Source organism: Caretta caretta, chromosome 4 (assembly GCF_965140235.1).
Source record: "Caretta caretta isolate rCarCar2 chromosome 4, rCarCar1.hap1, whole genome shotgun sequence".
Lineage (NCBI taxonomy): Eukaryota > Metazoa > Chordata > Testudines > Cheloniidae > Caretta > Caretta caretta.
This window is the reverse complement of record NC_134209.1, coordinates 91231150-91254184: the sequence shown is the minus strand read 5'-3', so window position 1 is coordinate 91254184 and position 23035 is coordinate 91231150. Positions and strand designations below refer to the sequence as shown.

The 23035-nt window shown below is 40.7% G+C and overlaps 1 protein-coding gene across 3 annotated transcripts in view; it reads right to left on the bottom strand.

Annotated features, from left to right (window-relative positions):
- Positions 1–23035, bottom strand: part of SNX25 (sorting nexin 25) — a 163509-nt gene that overhangs the window by 78794 nt on the left and 61680 nt on the right. For all 3 annotated transcript variants that reach the window (XM_048847964.2, XM_048847962.2, XM_048847963.2), the window contains one exon: positions 13072–13142. In XM_048847964.2, the coding sequence (XP_048703921.1) occupies positions 13072–13142 (71 nt within the window). The remainder of the gene's footprint in view (positions 1–13071; positions 13143–23035) is intronic.

The window sequence follows — 23035 nt, the reverse complement described above, 5'->3', positions numbered from 1 at the left end:
CACTCACCTGCTCCCTCCCAGCTTGCAGGCACAGCCACAGGCAGTACCACACCTCCAGGAAAAGACCTAGACGAGGCTCTGGCAGCTGTACCTGGGCACACAAGGAAGCTGAATCTGGGGAATCAGCCCAATGTTAGGGTAGCAGTATAGGGCTGGCAATTCGGGGACAGGGCCCGCAAGGCACTCCCCACCACCTCTGGCTGCTGCCTTCTTCAGGCGGACCACAGGGCACTGATCCCAGACTGCCTCCCCTGTGAGGTGCCAGGGTCCCCTGCCCTACCACAGAAAAGTGCTCCCATACACTACTCCAGGCACTGCTGCCATTCCAATGAGACACTTCCTCCTCCCCTCTCTCCCACCTGACCCTCCCCACTCTTCTCACCCATCCTAGGCAAAAAAAAAAAAATTATTCTTAAAGTCAGTCAGTCCTACCATTAACATTTCCAACAGCGGAAACATTAAAAGAAGTTCCCACTAGGGAACTTTTAGTTCATGCCAGCAGGGTTTATGTGGACCAGTTAGTGGGCAACATAGGAGTGCACTTCAGAAATCACACTCCTGTAGCGTGCAGGGCTGCTCCGTGTTGATGTGCCCAAAGTCAAATACCTTACAGAAGTCCAAGTCTGCTATGTCAGCAAATAGAAGACTTTACTCCCGCCCTTCCTGTTATTTCCTTACAATATTAGATGCTCCACTTATTGTTCTAAAATCTGGACAATTAATATCACAGCAATGGATGCAATATAAAGACCTAGATAAAGACAGATAAAATTAGATATGTAGTTCTTACAAAAAGATTAACTAAATTGTATTCTACTGTTTAATGAATATCTGCGCCTTTTGATAGAAACAGCATAAAGGAAAAGTGTGTCGGTATTTAACTGCTAGATTATATTGCCAAAAAAAAAAAATCTTGCTTTTCACAACACTTCTTTGTGAAACTAGTGGATTTGTTACTGACACCACCAGCTGCAGCTGCTGCGATATTAACCAACTGGCTAATATGGAAGTTTCATATACACACAGCACTGTATGTATTTTTTGCAAGACCCCTCGAGTTGAGCACACACAGTACTTACTTAATGCCATGCTGAAATATATAAGTGGCAAAAAACTAATTAACATTTTAAGATGAAGGTAAATAGTGACTAACCCTCACTGCAGCATTTACTGATCATCATAAACCTCTGTAAACTTTTTGAGACTGAACTTCACATTTTTAAAGCCTGCCTGGGCCTAGAAAAGTATTTGCTCAATTCTGAAAATGCCAATTGACCTCAAGTTGGAAAGTACAGTAAACAGGGTTCTTTCACAAGCCCATGACAAAACAGCTAAAATAAAGGTAAAACTAATTCTTTTGAGCTTAAGGAAGAGAATGAGTAATAGAACTCCAGTGAAAACACAGAGAGAGGTTCTGTAGAGGAAAAAACTTAGGCTAATATTAGTTTTGTTGTTTAAGTGAGCAATAAAGGCAAACTTCTGGAAGGGAGTGAGTTTGCACTATTCTCCAGTGAGCTTCCAACTTGCATATCCTCTGTTTGGAGCAGGGTGGGAACTCCTCATCTCCAAAGTTATGTGAGCATGTGCCCAATGACAGGCATCTGTCCAACTGAACAGTAGAAAAGCAAGCTCTATTACCACCACTAGCATGTTTGGAAGATCTCAGGAAGAAAGAGAAGATTCAGTGAAACTGCTTTTGGAAATGTGCAATATGCAAAAGTGCATAACAATGGTTATGTCTAGGTCAGATGCACTATAATCCAAACCCTGATCTGCAGGAACTATTCTCTCTCTATGTACAGAATTGAAAGTAGTACCCATGCGAGCACAACCATAGTTCTCTGAGCACAGCCTATCACAAATACAAAAACAAAGAGGGGAGTTGGTGCTTGAGTTTTGTGAGAATTAAAATCCAATAGTGTCTATGCTGTGCTGAAGAGGTAAAGTGCTATGTGAGTACTGATATTATTACATCCTGACCTACTGGCTAGCAAAAAAAATAAACGTACATACTTCAAGTCAGACTGAAGACTGAGCTTCAGGGTAAATGATGTCTAAAATATGTTTTTATAGCTGGCTGTTTAAATATTCTCCCCACAAACAGTCCTGTTGCAACAGCTCTGCTTCTACATTAGTCTTTAGCTCTGCCTATAAATACAAATATCTTTATACTTGGTGGGAATGCTCACCCTGAGAAACCTTCTAGTTCTGCAACAAGGATTTCTTGGGGAGAGTTCCCTTTCAGGCCATACTTTCTCACTCCTTGCTGGGAAGGGAGTGATTTTGTCAACTGTGATGCTCTTTGGACAATTAAAATGCAGTGTTTGAAAAACTCTGAAGAGAGTGTTTTTTCCAGTCCTCCTAGGATAGATGTTTCTGCTCATGCTAGAGTCATGTGGAAGGTAGGGAACTGAAAATTGGTGGGTGATGCTACAAGCCTTGCTGGGCTGCTGGCAAAAACTGCAAGTAGAGATCCAGTAATTGTAAGCTATTTGGAACAAGGACTGTATCTTCATATTGGTTGGTACGCCACCTAGCAAAAGGGTCCTGGTTTGGGCCTCTTTGCGCTAATGTAATACAATAATAATAATTAATAACAAAAGAAACAAAAATACTGAACCGGCAGAGTAAAAGAGTTGTACTTTTTTAAAAACACATTTTTAGATTATGAATGACCCATTAGATTATTAACAGAAATCAGCTGAAAAGTTTACTATTTGCAATTTTACTCTATCTTTACTTTCTGAATCTCTCTTTTATTTGGACAATGAAAATATATACAGTTTTATTTTTGTCTCTTGCCAGTTTCTAGTCAATTTCACTTTCTGGTTCACTCCCACTCACATAATGCTACAATGCCTATGTCCTGACCTACACAAGGAGCTGAGGTCGAATTTAGCAGCGTTAAATTGATTTAACCCTGCACCTGTCCACACGATGAAGCCCTTTTTTTCGACTTAAAGGGTTCTTACAATCAATTTGTTTACTCCACCCCCGACAAGCGGATTAGCACTGAAATCGGCCTTGCCGGGTCAAATTTGGGGTAGTGTGGATGCAATTTAACGGTATTGGCCTCCGGGAGCTATACCAGAGTGCTCCATTGTGACCGTTCTGGACAGCACTCTCAACTCAGATGCACTGGCCAGGTAGACAGGAAAAGGCCCGCGAACTTTTGAATCTCATTTCTTGTTTGGGCAGCGTGGCAAGCTGCAGGTGACCATGCAGAGCTCATCAGCAGAGGTGACCATGATGGAGTCCCAGAATCGCAAAAGAGCTCCAGCATGGACCAAACGGGAGGTACAGGATCTGATCGCTGTATGGGGAGAGGAATCCGTGCTATCAGAACTCCGTTCCAGTTTTCAAAATGCCAAAACATTTGTCAAATCTCCCAGGGCATGAAGGACAGAGGCCATAACAAGGACCCAAAGCAGTGCCGCGTGAAACTTAAGGAGCTGAGGCAAGCCCACCAGAAAACCAGAGAGGCAAATGGCCGCTCCGGGTCAGAGCCCAAATCATGTCGCTTCTGTGATGAGCTGCATGCCATTTTAGGGAGTTCAGCTACCACTACCCCAACCGTGTGCTTTGACTCCTTCAATGGAGAGGGAGGCAACACGGAAGCAGGTTTTGGGGAAGAGGAAGATAGTTCAAAGCAAGCAAGCGGAGAAACTGGTTTTCCCGACAGCAACAACTGTTTCTCACTCTGGACCTGGAGCCAGTACCCCCCGAACCCACCCAAGGCTGCCTCCCAGACCCGCCAGGTGGAGAAGGGACCTCTGGTGAGTGTACCTTCTTAAATAGTATACATGGTTTAAAAGCAAGCATGTTTAATGATTAATTTGCCCTGGCATTCGCGGCCAGTACAGCTACTGGAAAAGTCTGTTAATGTGTCTGGGGATGAAGCGGAAATACTCTAGGAACATCTCCATAAAGCTCTCCTGGATGTACTCCCAAAGCCTTTGCAAAAGGTTTCTGGGGAAGGCAGCCTTATTCCATCCATCATGGTTGGACACTTTACCACGCCAGGCCAGTAGCACGTAGTCGGGAATCATTGCAGAACAAAGCATTGCAGTGTATGTTTGCTGGCGTTCAAACAACATCCGTTCTTTATGTCTCTGTGTTATCCTCAGGAGAGTGATATCATTCATGGTCACCTGGTTGAAATAGGGTGCTTTTCTTAAGGGGGCATTCAGAGGTGCCCATTCCTGCTGGGCTGTTTGCCTGTGGCTAAACAGAAATGTTCCCTGCTGTTAGCCACGGGGAGGGGTGAGGGGCTAGCCACGCAGTGGGGGGAGGCAAAATGTGACCTTGTAATGAAAGCTACATGTGCTACGTATGTAATGTTAACAGCAAGGTTTACCGTGAAAGAGTGTACCTATTGTTCTATAAAATGTGTCTTTTTAAATACCACTGTCCCTTTTTTTCCCCCACCAGCTGCATGGGTTTCAAGGATCACAGGATCTTCTCCTTCCCAGAGGCTAGTGAAGATTAGAAGGTGAAAAAAACGCACTCGCGATGAAATGTTCTCGGAGTTCATGCTGTCCTCTCACACTGACAGAACACAGACGAATGCATGGAGGCAGACAATGTCAGAGTGCAGGAAAGCACAGAATGACCGGGAGAAGAGGTGGCAGGCCGAAGAGAGGGCTGAAAAGAGGGCTGAAGCTGATAGGTGACTGCAGAGTGATGAGAAGAGGCAGGATTCAATGCTGAAGGTGCTGGAGGATCAAACTAATATGGCTCCAGCATATGGTTGAGCTGCAGGAAAGGCAGGAGCACAGACCGCCGCTACAGCCCCTGTGTAACCAGGCGCCTGCCTCCCCAAGTTCCATAGCCTTCTCACCCAGACACCCAAGAGCGTGGTGGGGGGGCCTCTGGCCACCCAGCCACTCCACCCCAGAGGATTGCCCAAGCAACAGAAGGCTGGCATTCAATAAGTTTTAAAGTGCTGTGTGGCCTTGTCCTTCGCTCCTCCACCAACCCATCCGGTGCTTCTCTCCTCCACCACCCCTCCTGGGCTACCTTGGCAGTTATCCCCCTATTTGTGTGATGAATTAATAAAGAATGCATGAATGTGAAGCAACAATGACTTTATTGCCTCTGGAAGCGGTGATCGAAGGGGGGGTGGGGATGGTGGTTAGCTTACAGGGAAGTAGAGTGAACCGAGGGGCAGGGGGTTTCATCAAGCAGAAACAAAACAGAACTTTTACACCGTAGCCTGGCCAGTCATAAAACTGGTTTTCAAAGCTTCTCTGATGCACACTGCACCCTCCTGTGCTCTTCTAACCGCCCTGGTGTCTGGCTGCGCATAACCAGCGGCCAGGCGATTTGCCTCAACCTCCCACCCTGCCATAAACGTCTCCCCCTTACTCACAGATATTATGAAGCACACAGCATGCAGCAATAACAATGGGAATATTAGTTTCTCTGAGGTCTGAGCGAGTCAGTAAACTGCGCCAGTGACCCTTTAAACGTCCAAATGCACACTCTACCACCATTCTTGCCTAGCCTATAGTTGAACAGCTCCTTACTACTGTCCAGGCTGCCTGTGTACAGCTTCATGAGCCAGGGCATTAAGGGGTAGGCTGGGTCCACAAGAATAACTATAGGCATTTCAATATCCCCAACAGTTATTTTCTGGTCTGGGAAGTAAATCCCTTCCTGCAGCTGTTTAAACAGACCAGAGTTCCTGAAGACGCGAGTGTCATGAACCTTTCCCGGTCATCCCACGTTGATGTTGGTGAAACGTCCCTTGTGATCCACCAGTGCTTGCAGCACCATTGAAAAGTACCCTTTGCGGCATATGTACTGGCTGCCCTGGTGGTCTGGTCCCAAGATAGGGATATGCGTTCCGTCTATAGCCCCACCACAGTCTACTATGACCTGCACATTTCCCAGAGTCACTACCTTTGATAGCAGCAGCTCAATGATTGCGTTGGCTAATTGCATTACAGCAATCCCCACAGTAGATTTGCCCACTCCAAATTGATTACCGACTGACCGGTAGCTGTCTGGCGTTGCAAGCTTCCACAGGGCTATCGCCACTCACTTGTGAACTGTGAGGGCTGCTCTCATCTTGGTATTCTTGAGCTTCAGGGCAGGGGAAAGCAAGTCACAAAGTTCCATGAAAGTGCCCTTACGCATGCAAAAGTTTCGGAGCCCAAACCTGCAACACTATGCGGACCCACCAGTCTGTGCTTGTTTCCCAGGCCCAGAATCGGCGTTCCACGGCATGAGCCTGCCTCAGATACACCATGATCTCCAAATTGCCAGGGACTGCAGTTTTACAGAAATCTTTGTTCATGTCCTCATCACCGTGCTGCCGCCTCCTCACCTGGTTTTTCAGGTGCTGGTTCTGCATAAACTGCACGATAATGCACGAGGTGTTTACAATGGTCATAACTGCTGCGGTGAGCTGAACGGGCTCCATGCTTGCCATGCTATGGCGTCTGCTCGGGCAATCCAGGGTAAAGGGCACGAAATGATTGTCTGCCGTTGCTTTCATGGACGGAAGGAGGGTTGACTGACGACATTTACCCATAACCACCCGTGACAAATGTTTGGCCCCATCAGGCATTGGGAGCTCAGCCCAGAATTCCAATGGGCAGCAGGGACTGCGGGAACTGTGGGCTAGCTACCCACAGGGCACTGCTCAGAATGTCGACGCTTGCCACGGTACTGTGCACGCACTCCACCAAATTACTGTGCCTAGTGTGGAAACATGCACTCGACTTTATACAATCTGTTCCCAAAAATCGACTTCTGTAAAATCGGAGTACTTTCATAGTATAGACACGGCCTTAGAAACTGTTTCTGCGAGGATTAAAATAAAAGAAGCAAAATTTCACAGAAACATTTCTACCAGTCTTAGGTTTTTTAAAAACTGAATTTTACTAAATCTAAATTTGTGACCAAATTAGACCTGATGCTTTCTCAGTAAACAATCACTTGTTATCGAAAGACAAAGTGATGAGAGAGTTTTACAACTGACACTAACTGAAGAAAGATGGGAATTCTTTGACCTGAGCACAAGCTGCAGTGGAGAAGAGCATAGTCCAAAAATCAGCATACAGAACGCAAGATGAGCCAAAAAGCACTCCCCCTCCAACAGTCATAGTTGCAACCCTCTGACTATTTTGTTGTGGGGGGAGGAGGGGCAATGAGGCAGCAGATGAGTGTAAAATCAGATTCAGCAGGTTCGTCTGTGGGAAAATGAGGAAAGTAATCTGCAATGCAAGTGTCTAAAACTACAACATCTATGCAGTGTGCTGCACGATGCAAAAAGAAAAAGTCAACACCTCAGAAAGCATTTGATGCTACATTAGATTTTTTGTCACTTAAATTTTAGTGATTACTAATAACTCTCCTGGCCATGTAAATTAAATCATCCACAACAGGCATCACTACTGTGAATTACTGAACTTCTCAAAGTGTTCCTACATCTCAAACCACTGAGATATTTGCCCCTATGGTATTCACATTAGGACTTGAATGCAAAACTTCACTACTTAAAATGAATCAAAAGCAGTATATGTTCCTATCCACCCTGCCACGATTTGAACTCAAACTCCAGAAGATTCAAGAAACATGAACCTGAAAAGAAATAATATCACAGACCATGTTTCACTGCTTAGAGCTTAGTAGGAATAATGACAGGATAAAAATATTTTAAGTTACAGTGCTCTATTTAATAAAACCACCCTGTCACCAAGCTATCTAGGCAACAAATGGTACTAAGAGCAGATTATTAACAACAAAAGAATTTTAGAAGTCTAATGCCCATTTTTCATTTGTTATATTGTCTGTTCATTTTTGCTATTCAATCAGTTGCATAATTAAACCAGGCTGGTCAATTTTTCTTTATGTTGTCATGTACTAGCAAAGTGTCTGCCATAATATATTAGCAAAACACTTGCAATTGATTGGTCTTTGGAGCATTCGCTGGTCATGTGGTGCTAATTGTTCCAGTCCTCTGCCTTTACAGCTGCTGCTACAGATGCCCAAATAGTAAAGAAACTGCACTCCTGCAGAAGCAAACCTAGCCATCTCCAATAAGGGCTGTGGCAGTCCTCGGAAGAGGAGGGAAGGGGAGTTCACAGCTGCCAGTAAGACTAAAACCACCAGAATCTAAGTTAAGAGCTGTGAGTGAATACAGAGCCAGGAGCTTCCTGAATGAGATTTGTGGGGAGGGCAGGGGGCGAGGAGTCACCACAAAGGATGTCCTGGGACACACCCAGGACACTTGTTAGGGCACAGGTACAGCTTAGCACTAAACTGTTCTGATCAGGTTCACAAGGAAATGGTGTTTTTCTTTAAACTGTTTTCACTGAAACTAACAAACACATTATATTTGCTTTTTCAAATAATTTCCTGCCCACCTTAAAAATAAACAAAATTTGAACTCTACAGCTGTTGACCGTGTCCTTTGAAGGTCAGCTCCAGTTAGGTTGACCCTGCATAATTTGGAGGAAGAAACCCTTAGGAGAATAACTAAAACAGATGAAGAACTTAAAGTTTATTCTATCTTTAGGTGGATTACAATAGTTACAAACTAGTGCACTGTGTCAATATTTTCAACAATAATTGAAAAAATGGTTATGAACTGTGAAACCTTAAATCATATTGACTCTGGAAAAGCTGGTATGTGGAGTTAAACGATAAGCCTGCAGAACAAGGCAACAATATGAGAATTGCAGAAGTATACAACTACATTTCCTCTAACAAAACTTCCACCTTAGAAAATTTTCAGAAACTGAGGATATTTACCAATAATTCAACTCTAAGGTTGTTATAGGAAATCAAAACTGCTGTTGCCCTCAATTAGGAATTAAGGCTAGAGCCTCAATATCCTACCCCATCATGCTGCTGGCTGGTAAAGAGTATTGTTGTAGCAGTTGTTTTTAAACAATAGGAAATAACAAAACTTCAAATAAAATATAGAACCAACTCCACAAAAGAAAATTAAAGGGAGAGGAAAAAAACTAGACTAGGCTTAGAAGGTTTAACTACTACTTAGTTTATCATTGTAGTTCTAATCCACAATACTGTGCATAGGTATTTTCAGTAAATTCCTAAATTAAGGGACCCTAGAATGGTAGATTATTAGATTAGATATATTTATATAAACTAAAAAGTAATAGGCGCATTGGCCAAAGCAAAATTACAACTTGGTAATTATGTACATTCTGCCTATCAGGAACCACATTCCTGAATCTCATCATTTATATTGGGAGATGGGGTTTGTTTTAGGATTGTTGATTAACCACCATTAACTCATACGATTAATTCAAAAAAATTTATTGTGATTAAAAAATTAATCGTGATTAATCACAATCTTAATCGCACTATTAAACAGAATACCGATTGAAATGTATTAACTATTTTGCATGTTTTTCTACATTTTCAAATATATTGATTTCCATTACAACGCAGAATACAAAGTGTACAGTGCTCGCTTTATATTATTATTTTTATTATATATTATATTTTATTAAAATATGTGCACAGGAAAAATGATAAAACAAATAATATTTTTCAATTAATCTCATACAAGTATTGTAGTGCAATCTCTTTATCGTGAAAGTGCAATTTACAAATATAGAATCTTTTTTGTTACATAACTGCACCCCAAAACAAAACAATGTAAAACTTTAGAGCCTACACGTCCACTCAGTCCTACTTCTTGTTCAGCCAATAGCTAAGACAAACAAGTTTGTTTACATTTATGGGACATAATGCTGCCTGCTTCTTATTTACATCACCAGAAAGTGAGAACAGGCATTCACATGGCATTTTTGTAGCCAGCATTGCAAAGTATTTACTTGCCAGATGTGCTAAACATTTGTATGCCCCTTCATGCTTCAGCCACCATTCCAGAGGACATGCTTCCATGCTGATGATGCTCATTAAAAAAATAATGCATTAATTAAATTACTGACTGAACTCCTTGGGGGAGAATTCTATGTCTCCTGCTCATTTTACCCGCATTCTGCCATATGTTTCATATTATAGCAGTCTCGGATGATGACCCAACACTTGTTTGTTTTAAGAACACTTTCACTGCAGATCTGTCAAAATGCAAAGAAGGTACCAATGTGAGATTACTGAAGATAGCTACAGCACTCGACCGAAGGTTCCAAAATCTGATCAGGATGGGGTGTAGAGCATGCTTTCAGAAGTGTTAAAAGAGCAACACTCCAATGGAGAAACTACAGAACTCGAACCAGCAAAAAAGAAAATCAACTTTCAGCTGGCAGCATCTGACTCAGATGATGAAAATGAACATGCGTCAGCCTGCACTGCTTTGGATTGTTGTTGAGCAGAACCCAGCATCAGCAAGGACACATGCCTTCTGGAATGGTGGTTGAAGCACAAAAAGACATATGAATCTTTAGCGCACCAGGCACATAAATATTCTGAGACGCTGGCTACAACAGTGCCAGGAGAACAACTGTTCTCACTTTCAGGTGACATTATAAACAAAAAGTGGGCAGCATTATCTCCCATAAATAGAAACAAACTTCTTTGGGTGATTGGCTGAACAAAAAGTAAGACTGAGTGGACTAAAGTTTTACACTGTTTCATTTTTAACACAGTTTTTTTGTACCTAATTCTACATTCGTATGTTCAGCTTTCATGATAAAGAGATTGCACTACAGTACTTGTACTGGGTGAATTGAAAAATACTATTTCTTTTGATTTTTAAAGTGCACATATTTGTAACAAAAGTAAATAAAAAGTGAGCACTATACACTTTGTATTCTAGGTCGTAACTGAAATCAATATATTTGAAAAAGTAGAAAACATTAAAAAAATAAATAAATGGTATTCTATTATTGTGTAACAGCACAATTAATCCCAATTAATTTTTTGAATTGTGCGATTAATCCCGATTAATTTTTTTTATCACTTGACAGCCCTAGTTTGTTAGTTTTTTTAATGTGACCTGAAAAACTTTAATAGTATCTATCTCTATAAAGCATTTCAAGATACAATTTGTACAAAAATATTGTACCATAAATCAAGTCTTGTCACAACAAAGCACAGAGCTCCTTAATACTGGCAATTGTAGGCAACCGTACGCTTGGAAAAATTGATTTTTTTGATGGACTCATTAGTTTGTTTTATAAAGTAATGAAATAAGAAAGAGGAAAACTCTTTCCAGTAAATTAACCTTTCATTTGAAGTACATTAATATTCCCTTTCTCTAATGGACAGTGAACCTAACACTGATTTTCAGGTTTCCTTTTGCCTTGTTACAGTACAAGCAATTTGTTATGAATCAGCAGATAGTTAGCTCTACTTTATGTTATAAAAGAAAGGAATTTCAGTGGTGCCAACTTCAAGCATTCAAAAAATATGAGTCAGGCTCCAGAACACCAAGATTGGCTTGACAAAAAAAAATTTTTTAATGATAAATGTTGGGGGTTTCCTGAATCTTTAGGGTGCATTCAGGTCACATTTTAAGGCTTTTCTCTGCATGCATTACAACTACAAACTTATTTTCTTTAAATGAATACAGTTTCTCATGCAATTTTTTGATTCCAGCACTTGGGATTCTGAGAAACCAAATATTGCAAGACTCACGATAAAATATGCAAAAGTTAATGACACTGGAATTTTATTTTAAAAGCCTGGAGGACAACTTGAATAAATCTCCACCACACACTTTATAAATCTCCCTTCCATTTTAGATTATGGACAAATAATCGAATACTCTCTGTTTCTATTATCTTTAAAAATATTTGTCCATGCCCACATGAAAACTGAGTCCAGTACCTTTACTATCACCACAATTTCTTGCAGACGTAGAAATCAACATTTCTTGAGAAAAGTAAACAAAGTCAAATAAAATACTCATAAGTGGGAGCATAAATTCTACATGAATATAAATATTTTAAAGAAGTATACAGCATATATATTGAAAGGATACTAAAATAGGTATTTTTAAAATTGGGGGAGGGGTGTATTGAAGCATATAAAAAGAAAAGGATATAATATTCATTTAACTGCTCATATAGCACAAGCCTCAACAATGACAAGACCACAATTTCCGTAAATTCAGAAGAGATGATGGGGTATGGGCCCAGCCATCCCAGCTTGAGAATTGGAATTTTCTTCGATCTATCAGCAAAAATGAAGGTGAATAATGATACAGCGGAAGGACAGGGAGCTGCCTCTTTGGAAACACTTAGCAGGGCAAGTTTACAGCCAGCTTTCATTGTATGTGTGTTCTTGTGTGTGGAAAGTAGATATGGTACTGAGGCCTGTCATTGCCCAGGTATATGAATGAGAACCTGAAGGAAAATCTGAATCAGATTGTGTAAACTGGGGCCCCTTCACCTGACCTTTCATTCTGTGTTACACTATCCCTACTCCTCTCCCACAGCCCATCCTTTCAGTATACAGTAATCTACTTCCTCAGAACTGGAATCCCTTCACTATTAACTGGTAAACCAGACAGCTTCATAGAGATGGAGACATTGCTTCATGAATCCATAACATATTTTGAATGTGTCCTCGAAACGTCCTCCTTTCTCGCAAGCTTATGAGGATCAACCGCACAGTGCTCTCTGTCAGTTAGATCAGAGAAACCCAAACTCCTACATAATAATATTGGTGCAAGGGAGTATCAAGTGGCATTTATACTGGATAATTTTTTTTAAAAGACTGGATTAGAGGGTTAATTCTGAATAGCTAATCAATGACAAGTATTAGCCAGCAAATACGTGAAATTTAGTAATATAAGAAGTTTTACTGTACCATGTAAAATGCCACGTTATTGCAAAAACCTTAATAGAACAAGGGTAGGTGTACCAGTGACTGATATTTACTTTCTGAACCTGGTCTACAAAGAAACAGTAAGATTTTGGCAAATAAATTTTAACCACAATTGAACAAGTAAAACAAAGTGTGTGAAAACTGGAACATTAAAATCTAATGTTGGAAGGCACATTCTCAAAATCTGTCCAGGACCTGTGCACACAAACCCAGCTATGTACATGTCTTACATTCGGATATCTTGTTTATTTTATTAAATATGCAGCCTTAACTCCTAACAGAATGCATGCTTACCTTTCTGTCTTTTCATCTGGGGAAAGTTGCTGATTGTGGTTGCTTGAACTATTTCCACTACGATTTGATACCTAGTTTTAAGAGGGGAGAAAAAAAGATAAAAGATGGTCTTTTATAAATTTGCTCTTCACATTGCACACTTTTAGAAGTAAAAATGTAGAACAAACTCACATTCCCATTCAGAGGGAGAGTATGTCTGGAAATAGAGTGAGAGAGGAGAATTCTCAAAGATGGAACAAACAAAAAATGAAAATTATCCAAAAAACCCAGCAATAATTACGATGTCCCCTTGGTTCCACTGAAAACCTTGGAATACTGTACGACAGGTGCTTAAAAACTTAATAAAATTAATGAAAGTGTAATACAAAACCATGGTCTTAAAATTCAAAGGTGAAACAGTAATACTGGCAAACAGAGTGAGATTGAAATGTAATAAACTTGGCAGAGTGATGAAATTAAAAACATGCCCGAGAGAATAATTAAGACTTCACTGTAAAACTGAGACAGATTTCAGGAGAGAGTTCCACGTGCAAAGGCCTCCTACAGCAAAGGCAGACTTGTCAGGTAATGTAACATGCAATTGTAGTGTTCGAAGGGGAAGGAGCTCAGGTAGCTGTAAGGATGATGCAGTCAGGGTCTGTATCCTTTAAGGCTTTAAAACCAAAATCTTTTACTTTGTACAAAGTCAATGTACAGAATGAGGTGTAGTAGACTCAAGGTTACTCAAATCAGCGAGTAAACTGTAAGTCCCTGAGAAACCCTGCTGAAAAGGGAAATACACTGTGCTGCCCAGGCATAATGAACAAATTCTGCTAAGAAAAGAGAATCCCCCACATCAGAGACAGACATGCTCCTATAAGAGTGGCAGAGTAAGGGAAGGGAATGATGGGGTTTCCTCTGCCATCCCTTTTCCTACCCCAGAAAAAGCCAGAGTAAGAACCACAGTTAACCAAAAAAAGCAGTCACTGAAAGTTACGTCCTCACAATTAATAACCTGCCTGCTTGGTCCTTTGTCCCTGTTCCTGACCTGAGCTACACACAGATTTATATTTGACGCTTGGGAGGTAGATACATTTGTACAGAAAGAAAAAACTGCACACAGCAACAGGAGTTGGACGATAACGTAGTTAAGAAGTGGTGATATTTTTATTCAAGATACTTCTACTATTCATTCATCTTTACAGCTTTCATAAACTCCTTGCTACATTGAAACTTTATTTATTCTGTCACAGAGATATTCAACACTTTTCCTCTGAGCATATTCGTGAGGAGATGAGGATTAACTAATGGTTTCTGAACTTTTCTAACATTCCAAGAAAATGTGCCTAATAAGTTTTTATGGCTACTGTAAATTTACGCATTAGTTTATTTTTGAACACCTTCCATATTGCATTGGACTTTTCCTGCCATTACTTTATCCCAGTTGATTTCACTCAACAGCATATGCTTTTCAAAATACCTATGAGGAAGAATGGCCCACTGGTCACCATGCTAGCCTGGGACTAGAGCCAATTCCTTGCTATAACACAGACTTCCTGTGTGACTTGGGAAAGTCACTTAGTCTCTCTCTGTGCCTCAGCTCCTCCTCTGTAAAACAGAGGTCACAGCACTTCTCTACCACACAGGGGTGTGGTGAGGATAACTACATTAAGCATTGAGAGTGCTCAGATACTATGGTAAATGGTGGCCAAATTAGTTCACCAGATAACATACTTGGCTCCCAATTACCCAGATAAGTTATTTTTTTCCTCCCACTCTAGTCCTAACGATTAGAATTGCTATGATGCCTAGAATATCTAAGCTGTGAAAGCATCTAAGCAATCCTAACAGTCAGGACTAAAGGGGCAAGAAAATATTAAATTGTCTAGGTAATTGGGAATAAAATAAACTAATGCATAAGTGAGTCAATTATTTTTCAGTCCTTTGTAGCTTACTCCATTTCATTTTTTAAAAAAAGAGCCGCACATGCTGTAGACTGTGTGATCACAGACTCACGTTGCTGTTAGCTCTGTTTTCCCTGCCCCAATCCCCTTCCCCTGCTGTTTGTTATCCTTACTCTTCCCATCACTTCTAAAGCAAGAAAATAAGCTTTGTGGCAGGGGCTGTAGTCTATGTTTTAACATCTAGTAACCCGTGGTGCTACACAAATAAATAAAATATTAATTGTGATACTGCTCTACCTTCATCACAGCTGCTAATCAGAGGGAAAATTAACCATCCGCTTCCTTCCTTTATTATCTTTCATTCTCAGCCAATTCTAGTTCATTCAACCTCTTTATCTCACAAAAACTTATGGCACTATATAAAACTACTACCTATGGTTTCAGATCTTATATGTAAGGATTCTCCTTTCCTTCCCTATTCTCTGCAATCTCATTCAACTTTCCCCATTACCTTAAATTTGGGGAGAAGGGACGTTCAAGGATTGTGGTTACATTGTCATGATCTACTGTACATATATATTTTATATTTTCTCTTCAGGTTTTCACATCCTTATGAAGAAAATTTCTCTGTAAGACCCTTTTCCTTGATGAAAGGAAATAAGGACATAAATATTGTAGCTACTTCACACAAACAGGAGTCAAAACTTTCCCCAAAATAACCAAGTAGCACTGGAAGGTAGCTATCCTTCAAAGTCACATGATCTTCTGCTCTGGAAACCTTCAATATTTCGTACCCAATGCTGAAGCCCTAGGAAGGTATTCCAGTTCTCCAGCAGATACAGGTAGGTGGATGAAAGAGTGATCAAGACACTTAAGTCCAAAACTGACTGTAAAGCATTACAAAGGGATCTCACAAAACTGGGTGACTGGGCAACAAAATGGCAGATGAAATTCAATGTTGAAAAGTGCAAAGTAATGCACACTGGAAAATATAATCCCAACCAGTGTGGATAAAAAAATCAATGATTTAAAAATTCAGATTTTTTTTTATTTAAATTGGATTTTATAAAATGGATAAAATGCTTTAGATTTTAGATAAAACTATCTAAAGATAGTTTTAATTAGGATGCATTATAGTCATGTAATGTTTAAGAAAAGTTTTGTAAATGAGTTCCAATAGTTCATGGATTAGGGACCCAATCTTATGGAGGTTCCAGGGACTTCTGTATAGATTATTTAGGTTAATCTTTCTATCTACCCAACGGGACTCAGTGCTCAGTCTAGAAGATACCATCAGAGATGTTTAGTTTTGCAGTTCTCAAATTGTGGATTTGTGTCTCCAGAGATAACATGCTTGTTAACAGCAAAAATGTTTTTAAATAAATAATACAAAGAGGTGAGAAATAACAGACCTCAACCCTACTGTCCCTCTGCAACTTTGTATACACAGAATCAATCCTTGACCTCTCTGTAAAAGTGCAAAGTTTCAAAATGTTTAATAAATAAAAGATTGTTGGGGGAAGAATAGATCTGGACAAGGAAAAGTCTGGAGATAAACGTGAGAAGGGAGGGACAGGCAGTAGAAACAAAACTGAAATTGTTTGAGCAGCATATTCCAGAAGGTCTTTCCAAGTGTAGTCTTCATTGATTTGAGATCTACCATGCCATTCTCTCCCTAGAAGGGAAAACCTATAATGGCAGCCGGCTGTAAAAAAGACACAGTTTGGGAATATTTTAATGAAGCTCCTCTACCTGTGGGTAAGACAGGTATGTGTTCAAAATGCAAACAGTGCAACAAAGAAATGCAAGGCCTCGTTGTCAAATGAAACAACATCATGAGAAGTGTTCCTCCTCAGGAGGACGCTGCGTTGAAGATGATGAAAGGAACATGTCTGAACATGCAGGATCTTCAGGTTAGTTAACTTTCTTATTTCATACTTCTTTCTTAAGGACTGCCAGTCTTCCTTCTGGACTATTCTTGAATTCTCATGTTTGAGCAAAAAATATAGTTGTTACTCTATGGTACTATCATTTCAGATAAAGTTGTGACAAAAAATAAATAGCTGAAATAGGCAGATCTTCTCTTTACAATTCCCCCTTTAAAGTAGTACTATGTGTCAGTGAATGCAATGAGTTATACTAAATGAGCAGTATGGTAATAATAATTAAATAACTGCATTGACTTATTTTGTTTAGGAGAATCCATTCTCAACTTACAGGATTCTGAAGACTATCCACCTTCAAGATCACCATCATTTTCTACAGTTTCAGAGTTATCTGCCCATAATAGGGTTTCAGTCACATCATGTATGTCACACAGCCACAGTATATCATCAGTAGCAAAAAGAAAAAAAAAATTCCAGCATCCAGAAACAACCATAGATAAGTTTGCGATAAGAACCAGCAGATTACAAAAAGAGGTAATGGATGAAAAAATTGCCCAGTTTGTTTATGCAACAAACTTTGCTTTCCGTATGATTGAGAACCCACACTTCATTAACATGGTTCAGTCATTAAGACCAGGATACAGTCCACCCAACACAGCAGATGTCGCAGGCAAATTGCTGGATAAAGTGTATGAAAGAGAAACTGAGCAGTGTGCAAAAGCTCTAGAGGGTGAAATTGTTAACCTGAGTCCTCATGGGTGGAGCAACGTCCACAATGATCCTGTTGTATGTGCTTGTATGACAACCAAAGAAGGGAATGTCTTCCTTACAGAAACAATTGATACATCAGGAAATGCACACACAGCAGAACTCTAAGAAGAAGTAGCAGTAAAAGCTATAACAAACTGTGAAAATAAATTAAAATGTCTAGTATGCAGCTTGGTCACAGACAATGCTGCAAATGTATCCAACATGAAAAGCCGATTAGAAGAGAGTCCCAAGCTAATAACATACGGTTGCAGTGCTCATTTGATGCACCTCCTAGCCAAAGACTTCAGTGTTCCAGAAATAAAGGCTAATGTTTTTGAAATTGCAAAATACTTCCGTAACAACCACTTTGCAGCAGCTGCTCTGAAAAAAGTGGGAGGAACCAAGCTGAACAAAATGCAGGGAAATAGCTGTTTTATTGCTGATGCTGTTGAAATTTGGAAGGAACTGAGGGAGATCTTAAAAAAAACAAAACTATGCAATGACAGAGTTAAATTACAAGCATTAAAAAAATGAATGGGACAAGCACTATCTCCAGCTCATTTTCTTGCAAATATTCTCAATACTCGGTACTAGGGTCAAACTTTAACTGCTGAAGAAGAGGAGCTGGCTACGACATGGAAATCCAGCAATCATCCCTCCAGAATGCCAACTATAATAAACTTCAGAGCTAAGGGTGAACCATTCAAGAAATATATGTTTGCTTATGATGTTTGAAAGAAAGTCACTCCAGTGAACTGGTGGAAGTCACTTAAGCCCTCGGATTCAGAGACTGTTGAAGTGATAATCTCACTATTAACAGCAGTAGCTTCTTCTGCCAGTGTAGAAAGAATATTTTCTTCCTTTGGACTAATTTATTCCAAATTGAGAAATCGTTTGGGACCTGAAAAAGCAGGAAAGCTTGTTTTTGTTTTCCAGATTATGAACAAACAGGAAAATGAAGGTGAAGACAACTGAGTTAGCTGCAGAAGCCAATATTTTAAATTTCTCATGTTGACCTGGCTGACATAGTCAATTTAATTTTTGTTTTTTTAAAAAAAAATTTCGTTTAACTATTTTAGTTAAAAACAATTTTAACAAAAACAAACCTGATTTTAAAAAACTTGAATGTTTAACTGAATTCAAATTTCATATGCTTGTTTTGTTAAAACTTTATATGTTTGCGGTTGAAGAAAAAATCCAGAATACATAATGTTATTGTTTTAGTTAAATAAAACAATGCAAATGTCTATCTGGTGATGTCCTGCTCCTAATACAGCATGGCAAGAAAATCCTCCAAATATTAATGATTAACCTGTTGAATTGGAGATAGTTCACCTCCCAATGACTTCATAAATATCTGCTTCAATTACCTTTGGTAAATGAAATAACCAAACAATTATTCATTTACAGATATATCTGTAAAACTAATCTGAAAAGTTTTCAAAATAAATCACTTAAAAATGTATAGTGTGTACCTTCTAAAAATGAAACCTACTTCTATCTCTGAGTTGTGAAGAATATATATTAAGGTTATAACAACCAACAAGATGCACTTTTATGTAGAAATCCATGATTAAATCGAGTCTTTCTGACTAATGATTTAAATCATGATTTAAATCAAATCCACTCTGATCCCAACTATGCATACAAAATGATGGGGTCTAAATTAGCTGTTACCACTTAAGAAAGAGTTCTTGGAGTCATTGTGGACAGTTCTCTGAAAACATCTTTCAAATGCGAGGCAGCAATCTAAAAAGCTAACAGAATTAGGAAAGGCATAGATAATAAAACAGAAAATATCATAATGCAACTATAAAATCCATGGTATGCTCACACCTTAATATTGCATGCATTTCTGGTCACCCTGTCTCAGAAAAGATACCAAGGGTCACCTAATGAAATTAATAGGCAACAGGTTTAAAACAAAACAAAGGGAAGTACTTCTTCACCTAACACACAGTCAACCTGTGGAACTCATTGCCAGGGAGATGTTGTGAAGGCCAAAAGCATAACTGGGTTCAAAAAATAACCAGATAAATTCATGGAGGATAGGTCCATGAATGGCCATTATCCAAGACAGTCAGTGACAATGCTCTGGGTGTCTGTAGGCCTCTGATTGCCAGATGCTGACTGGATGGAAGGGGATGGATCACTCAGTTATTGCCCTGTTCAGTTCATTCCATCTGAAGCATCTGGCACTGGCCACCTACGTTGCCTCTAAGGTGCGTGTCTGCACAGCCACGCAGGAGGCCACCAAGGGGCCCCCCGGGTGTGCACACTTCACTCTGGAGCGTGGAGTGTGGTGGGCGCTGGTGATGGGAGAGCTTGGGGTGTGTTGGGCTTCAGCAACACCTGCAGCCCCAGGGCTGCTGCAGCTGGAGAGAGACGCCTCTCTCCCCGCCACAGCCCTGGGTAACTTGCACCCTAAACCTCTCATCCCCAGCCCCACCCCAGTCCAAACCCCCAGCCAGAGCCCTCAGCCCCCTGCACCAGCCCTGAGCCCCATCCCGCACCCTGAACCCCTCATCCCCAGCCCCGCCCCAGGCCCCACACCCCCAGCCAGAGCCCTCACTCCCCTTCACCTTAAACCTCTGCCCCAGCCCTGAGCCCCCTCCCATACCTTGAACCCCTCATCCCTGGCCTGACCCCAGAGCCCACACCCCCAACTCTCTGCCCCAGCCCTGAGCCTCGTCCTACACTCCAAACCCCTTGGTCTCACTCCCGCCACACATCACCTCATATTGGTGCAGATAAATTCATTCCACCCATGCATGGGAAAAATTAGAGGGAATATTGCTGGCAACTGTTGGAAGACAAGATAGTAGACTAGATGGACCATTGTTCTGACCTAGCATGGCCATTCTTACATTTTTCCACTTATGGAAACCAAAGGGATGTGTCTGCATAACAAGAGAGCAAGTTTTCACTAGGGAACCAATTATGAACTAAAATGTATATTATTAATACTAATAAACTACGACTTGAAAAGTCTCTCTCAAACACTGACAACACAAAACAAAGTTCTTCTATTGTTTATACAGAACTCTAAAGAAAACATGTACAAACAGCACACAGAATAATGTAAGACCTAAGACAGTTCAGATAAGTTGGAGAGAAAAAAAAAAAAAAGAGTTGGCTTTCTCAACTTAGGTTCTTTGTATTAAAGATAAGACAATAGGGAATTCTTGTCAAGATGAGAAATCTCAGCAATAAGATTTAAGAACGACAGATATTTCATGTAGAGGATGCGGAAATGTTGTGAAGGGCATGGCTTTGTCACGTTGGCTATTGTCAACTACACACTTATAGATAAGGCTTTAACATAACCTTCTAATCAAGGCCAATTTATGTAGGCAGTGCAGGAGAATACTAAGGAAACTGTCCAAACAGTTCTAATTGGATATCTTCCTAATCCACAAAGCCCATAGTTGCCTTTAACATAATAAAATAAATAAATAAATAATAAAAAGATGCCCCATTAAAACCCACTAACAGACATTTAAAGAACTACGTTCCACCCTCATATTAGCACTACTGTGCTCATTGGCAAATATTAGGGAAGTGACTGTTCTTTAAGAGATTTTTAAAAGTTGCCGTTATATTTTTAATGCCACTTATTAACCTTTTGAAGAGTTGAACAGTCTACTGTCACACCCCAATGGCCCCCTCCCTCAGGGAGTCTCTGGGGAAGGCAGATCAGCATTGTATGTGGCTAACCCTGTTGCAAGCATCGCAAACCATTTTGGGGAGGGTCAAAGGCATGTGAGCGGAGAGTGGAAGTTTCCTTTGCAGAATACGAGAGGCTGGGGGGGGAGAAAGAAGAAGAGCAGAGAACAGGTTAACTCAACACTTCAGCTAGCTCCGTGTGAAGCTAAGACACTGGCCCTGGCCCAAGGTCATGGGCTTGAAGAGAAATCAGCAGCTGCCCAGCCGTGAGAAGAGGAGAACTAAGTTGAGCAGAGCTGCAGAGATAGCAGCAAGAACAGTGAGAGCAAATGAGACGGTGACAGCGAAGGCCAATAGAAGGGAAAACAAACTCTCTGGAGCCGGGATGTTTTGGGAAACCAAGGAGGCCACAGCAAGCCGGTTTGAACTGGCACAAAAGGCACCAGAAGCAGAGGTCCCTGAGTGGAATTACCATCCTCCCAACCCACCCACCCCCTCGCCCTCCCAGGAGCCCAGGACTTAAAACCCTCGTGAGAGCTGGAGGAACTCGGAGATCAACAGCGGATCCTCGGACGACCTGGGCCCAGGACACCACTCCCGTCCTCCCTTCCCCTTCTCTCTTCTAACGTTACTCCCAGGCCTGGCCAATCTTGGGTAGTGCGTGTGTGAGTATGAAAGCGGGTTAGGGCTTGGGACACTAACACTTTTTTTTTCCCCCGAGTGACATGGGAGTGTTCCCAGCACTCTGCCGTTATTTTAATATTTTATTAATAAAGCTTTAAAATTTAGACACTTGGTGTGTTTTGTCATCTCTCCCCAAACGATCCTGCGGTGTCAGCCTGATTATCTGACGCAACGGTAGATTGGTAACAGAAATCTGTCACATACCTACCCCCCAAGCACTCTTGTGAGGTAGAAAATTTTTTTTAAAGGCTTCTATAAGTTGTTATGAAATCTAGCTATATGAATTATAACAGTGCACTCTGCTCTCTGGGCTTTTGCTTTTGCCCCAATAGATTACTAATAGCCTGGCAGGTATGTCTGTTTGACATTTGATGGTTTTGAATGTGGAATGACCCATCTTATTTTTAAACTGTCCATAGTATCTTTCACTGAGGGGCCATCAAGGATTTCTCTTTGTCTATCCATTCTTTAGGCAGAGGCTGACCAAGTGTATTACAAGAAAAGACAACCTCAACAGGCCTCTCTGAAAGGTGGGCCAGTAGGGGATTCATGCACAAAGTTCCTCATACCCCGATATATTCTGAAAATCTGGGAGATGTGTTTTATTGTAAAGAAAAAAAATCCTATTCTTTAATGGCCAGGTATAAGTATCTTTAGGCATTCTATAGCTACATAATCCCAAATGGTTATACGACCTTCAAAGAATTCCAGCAGGAACAAGGAGAAAAGCCACCTGGCCTCAGTGTCTGCCTCTCAAGCTCCAGCCCTCTCCCCCATCCTCCAAACCACAATTGCTTTTTTCTAGTGTCCTGGAAAATTAACTCTCCAAAGTGGGGACAGCCCTATCATCCTGCATCTCTCCACAGTGTGGGCAGGCAGCTATGATCCCATCTCTAAGGACGTTACATTTTCCCAGTCAGCTCTGGGTTAGGGCATATAGGCCCAGTCAAAATTTCTGTATGGACTCTTGTCTTTTTGGATAGACAATAAGGTTCAAGGGGCCTCACTGTGAATGAATTTGTGCCTAAGCTATTGTCCATGTTGCATAATTAAGGAGTGAAAATACTAGCAGCATAAACTGATTTATTACAAGGG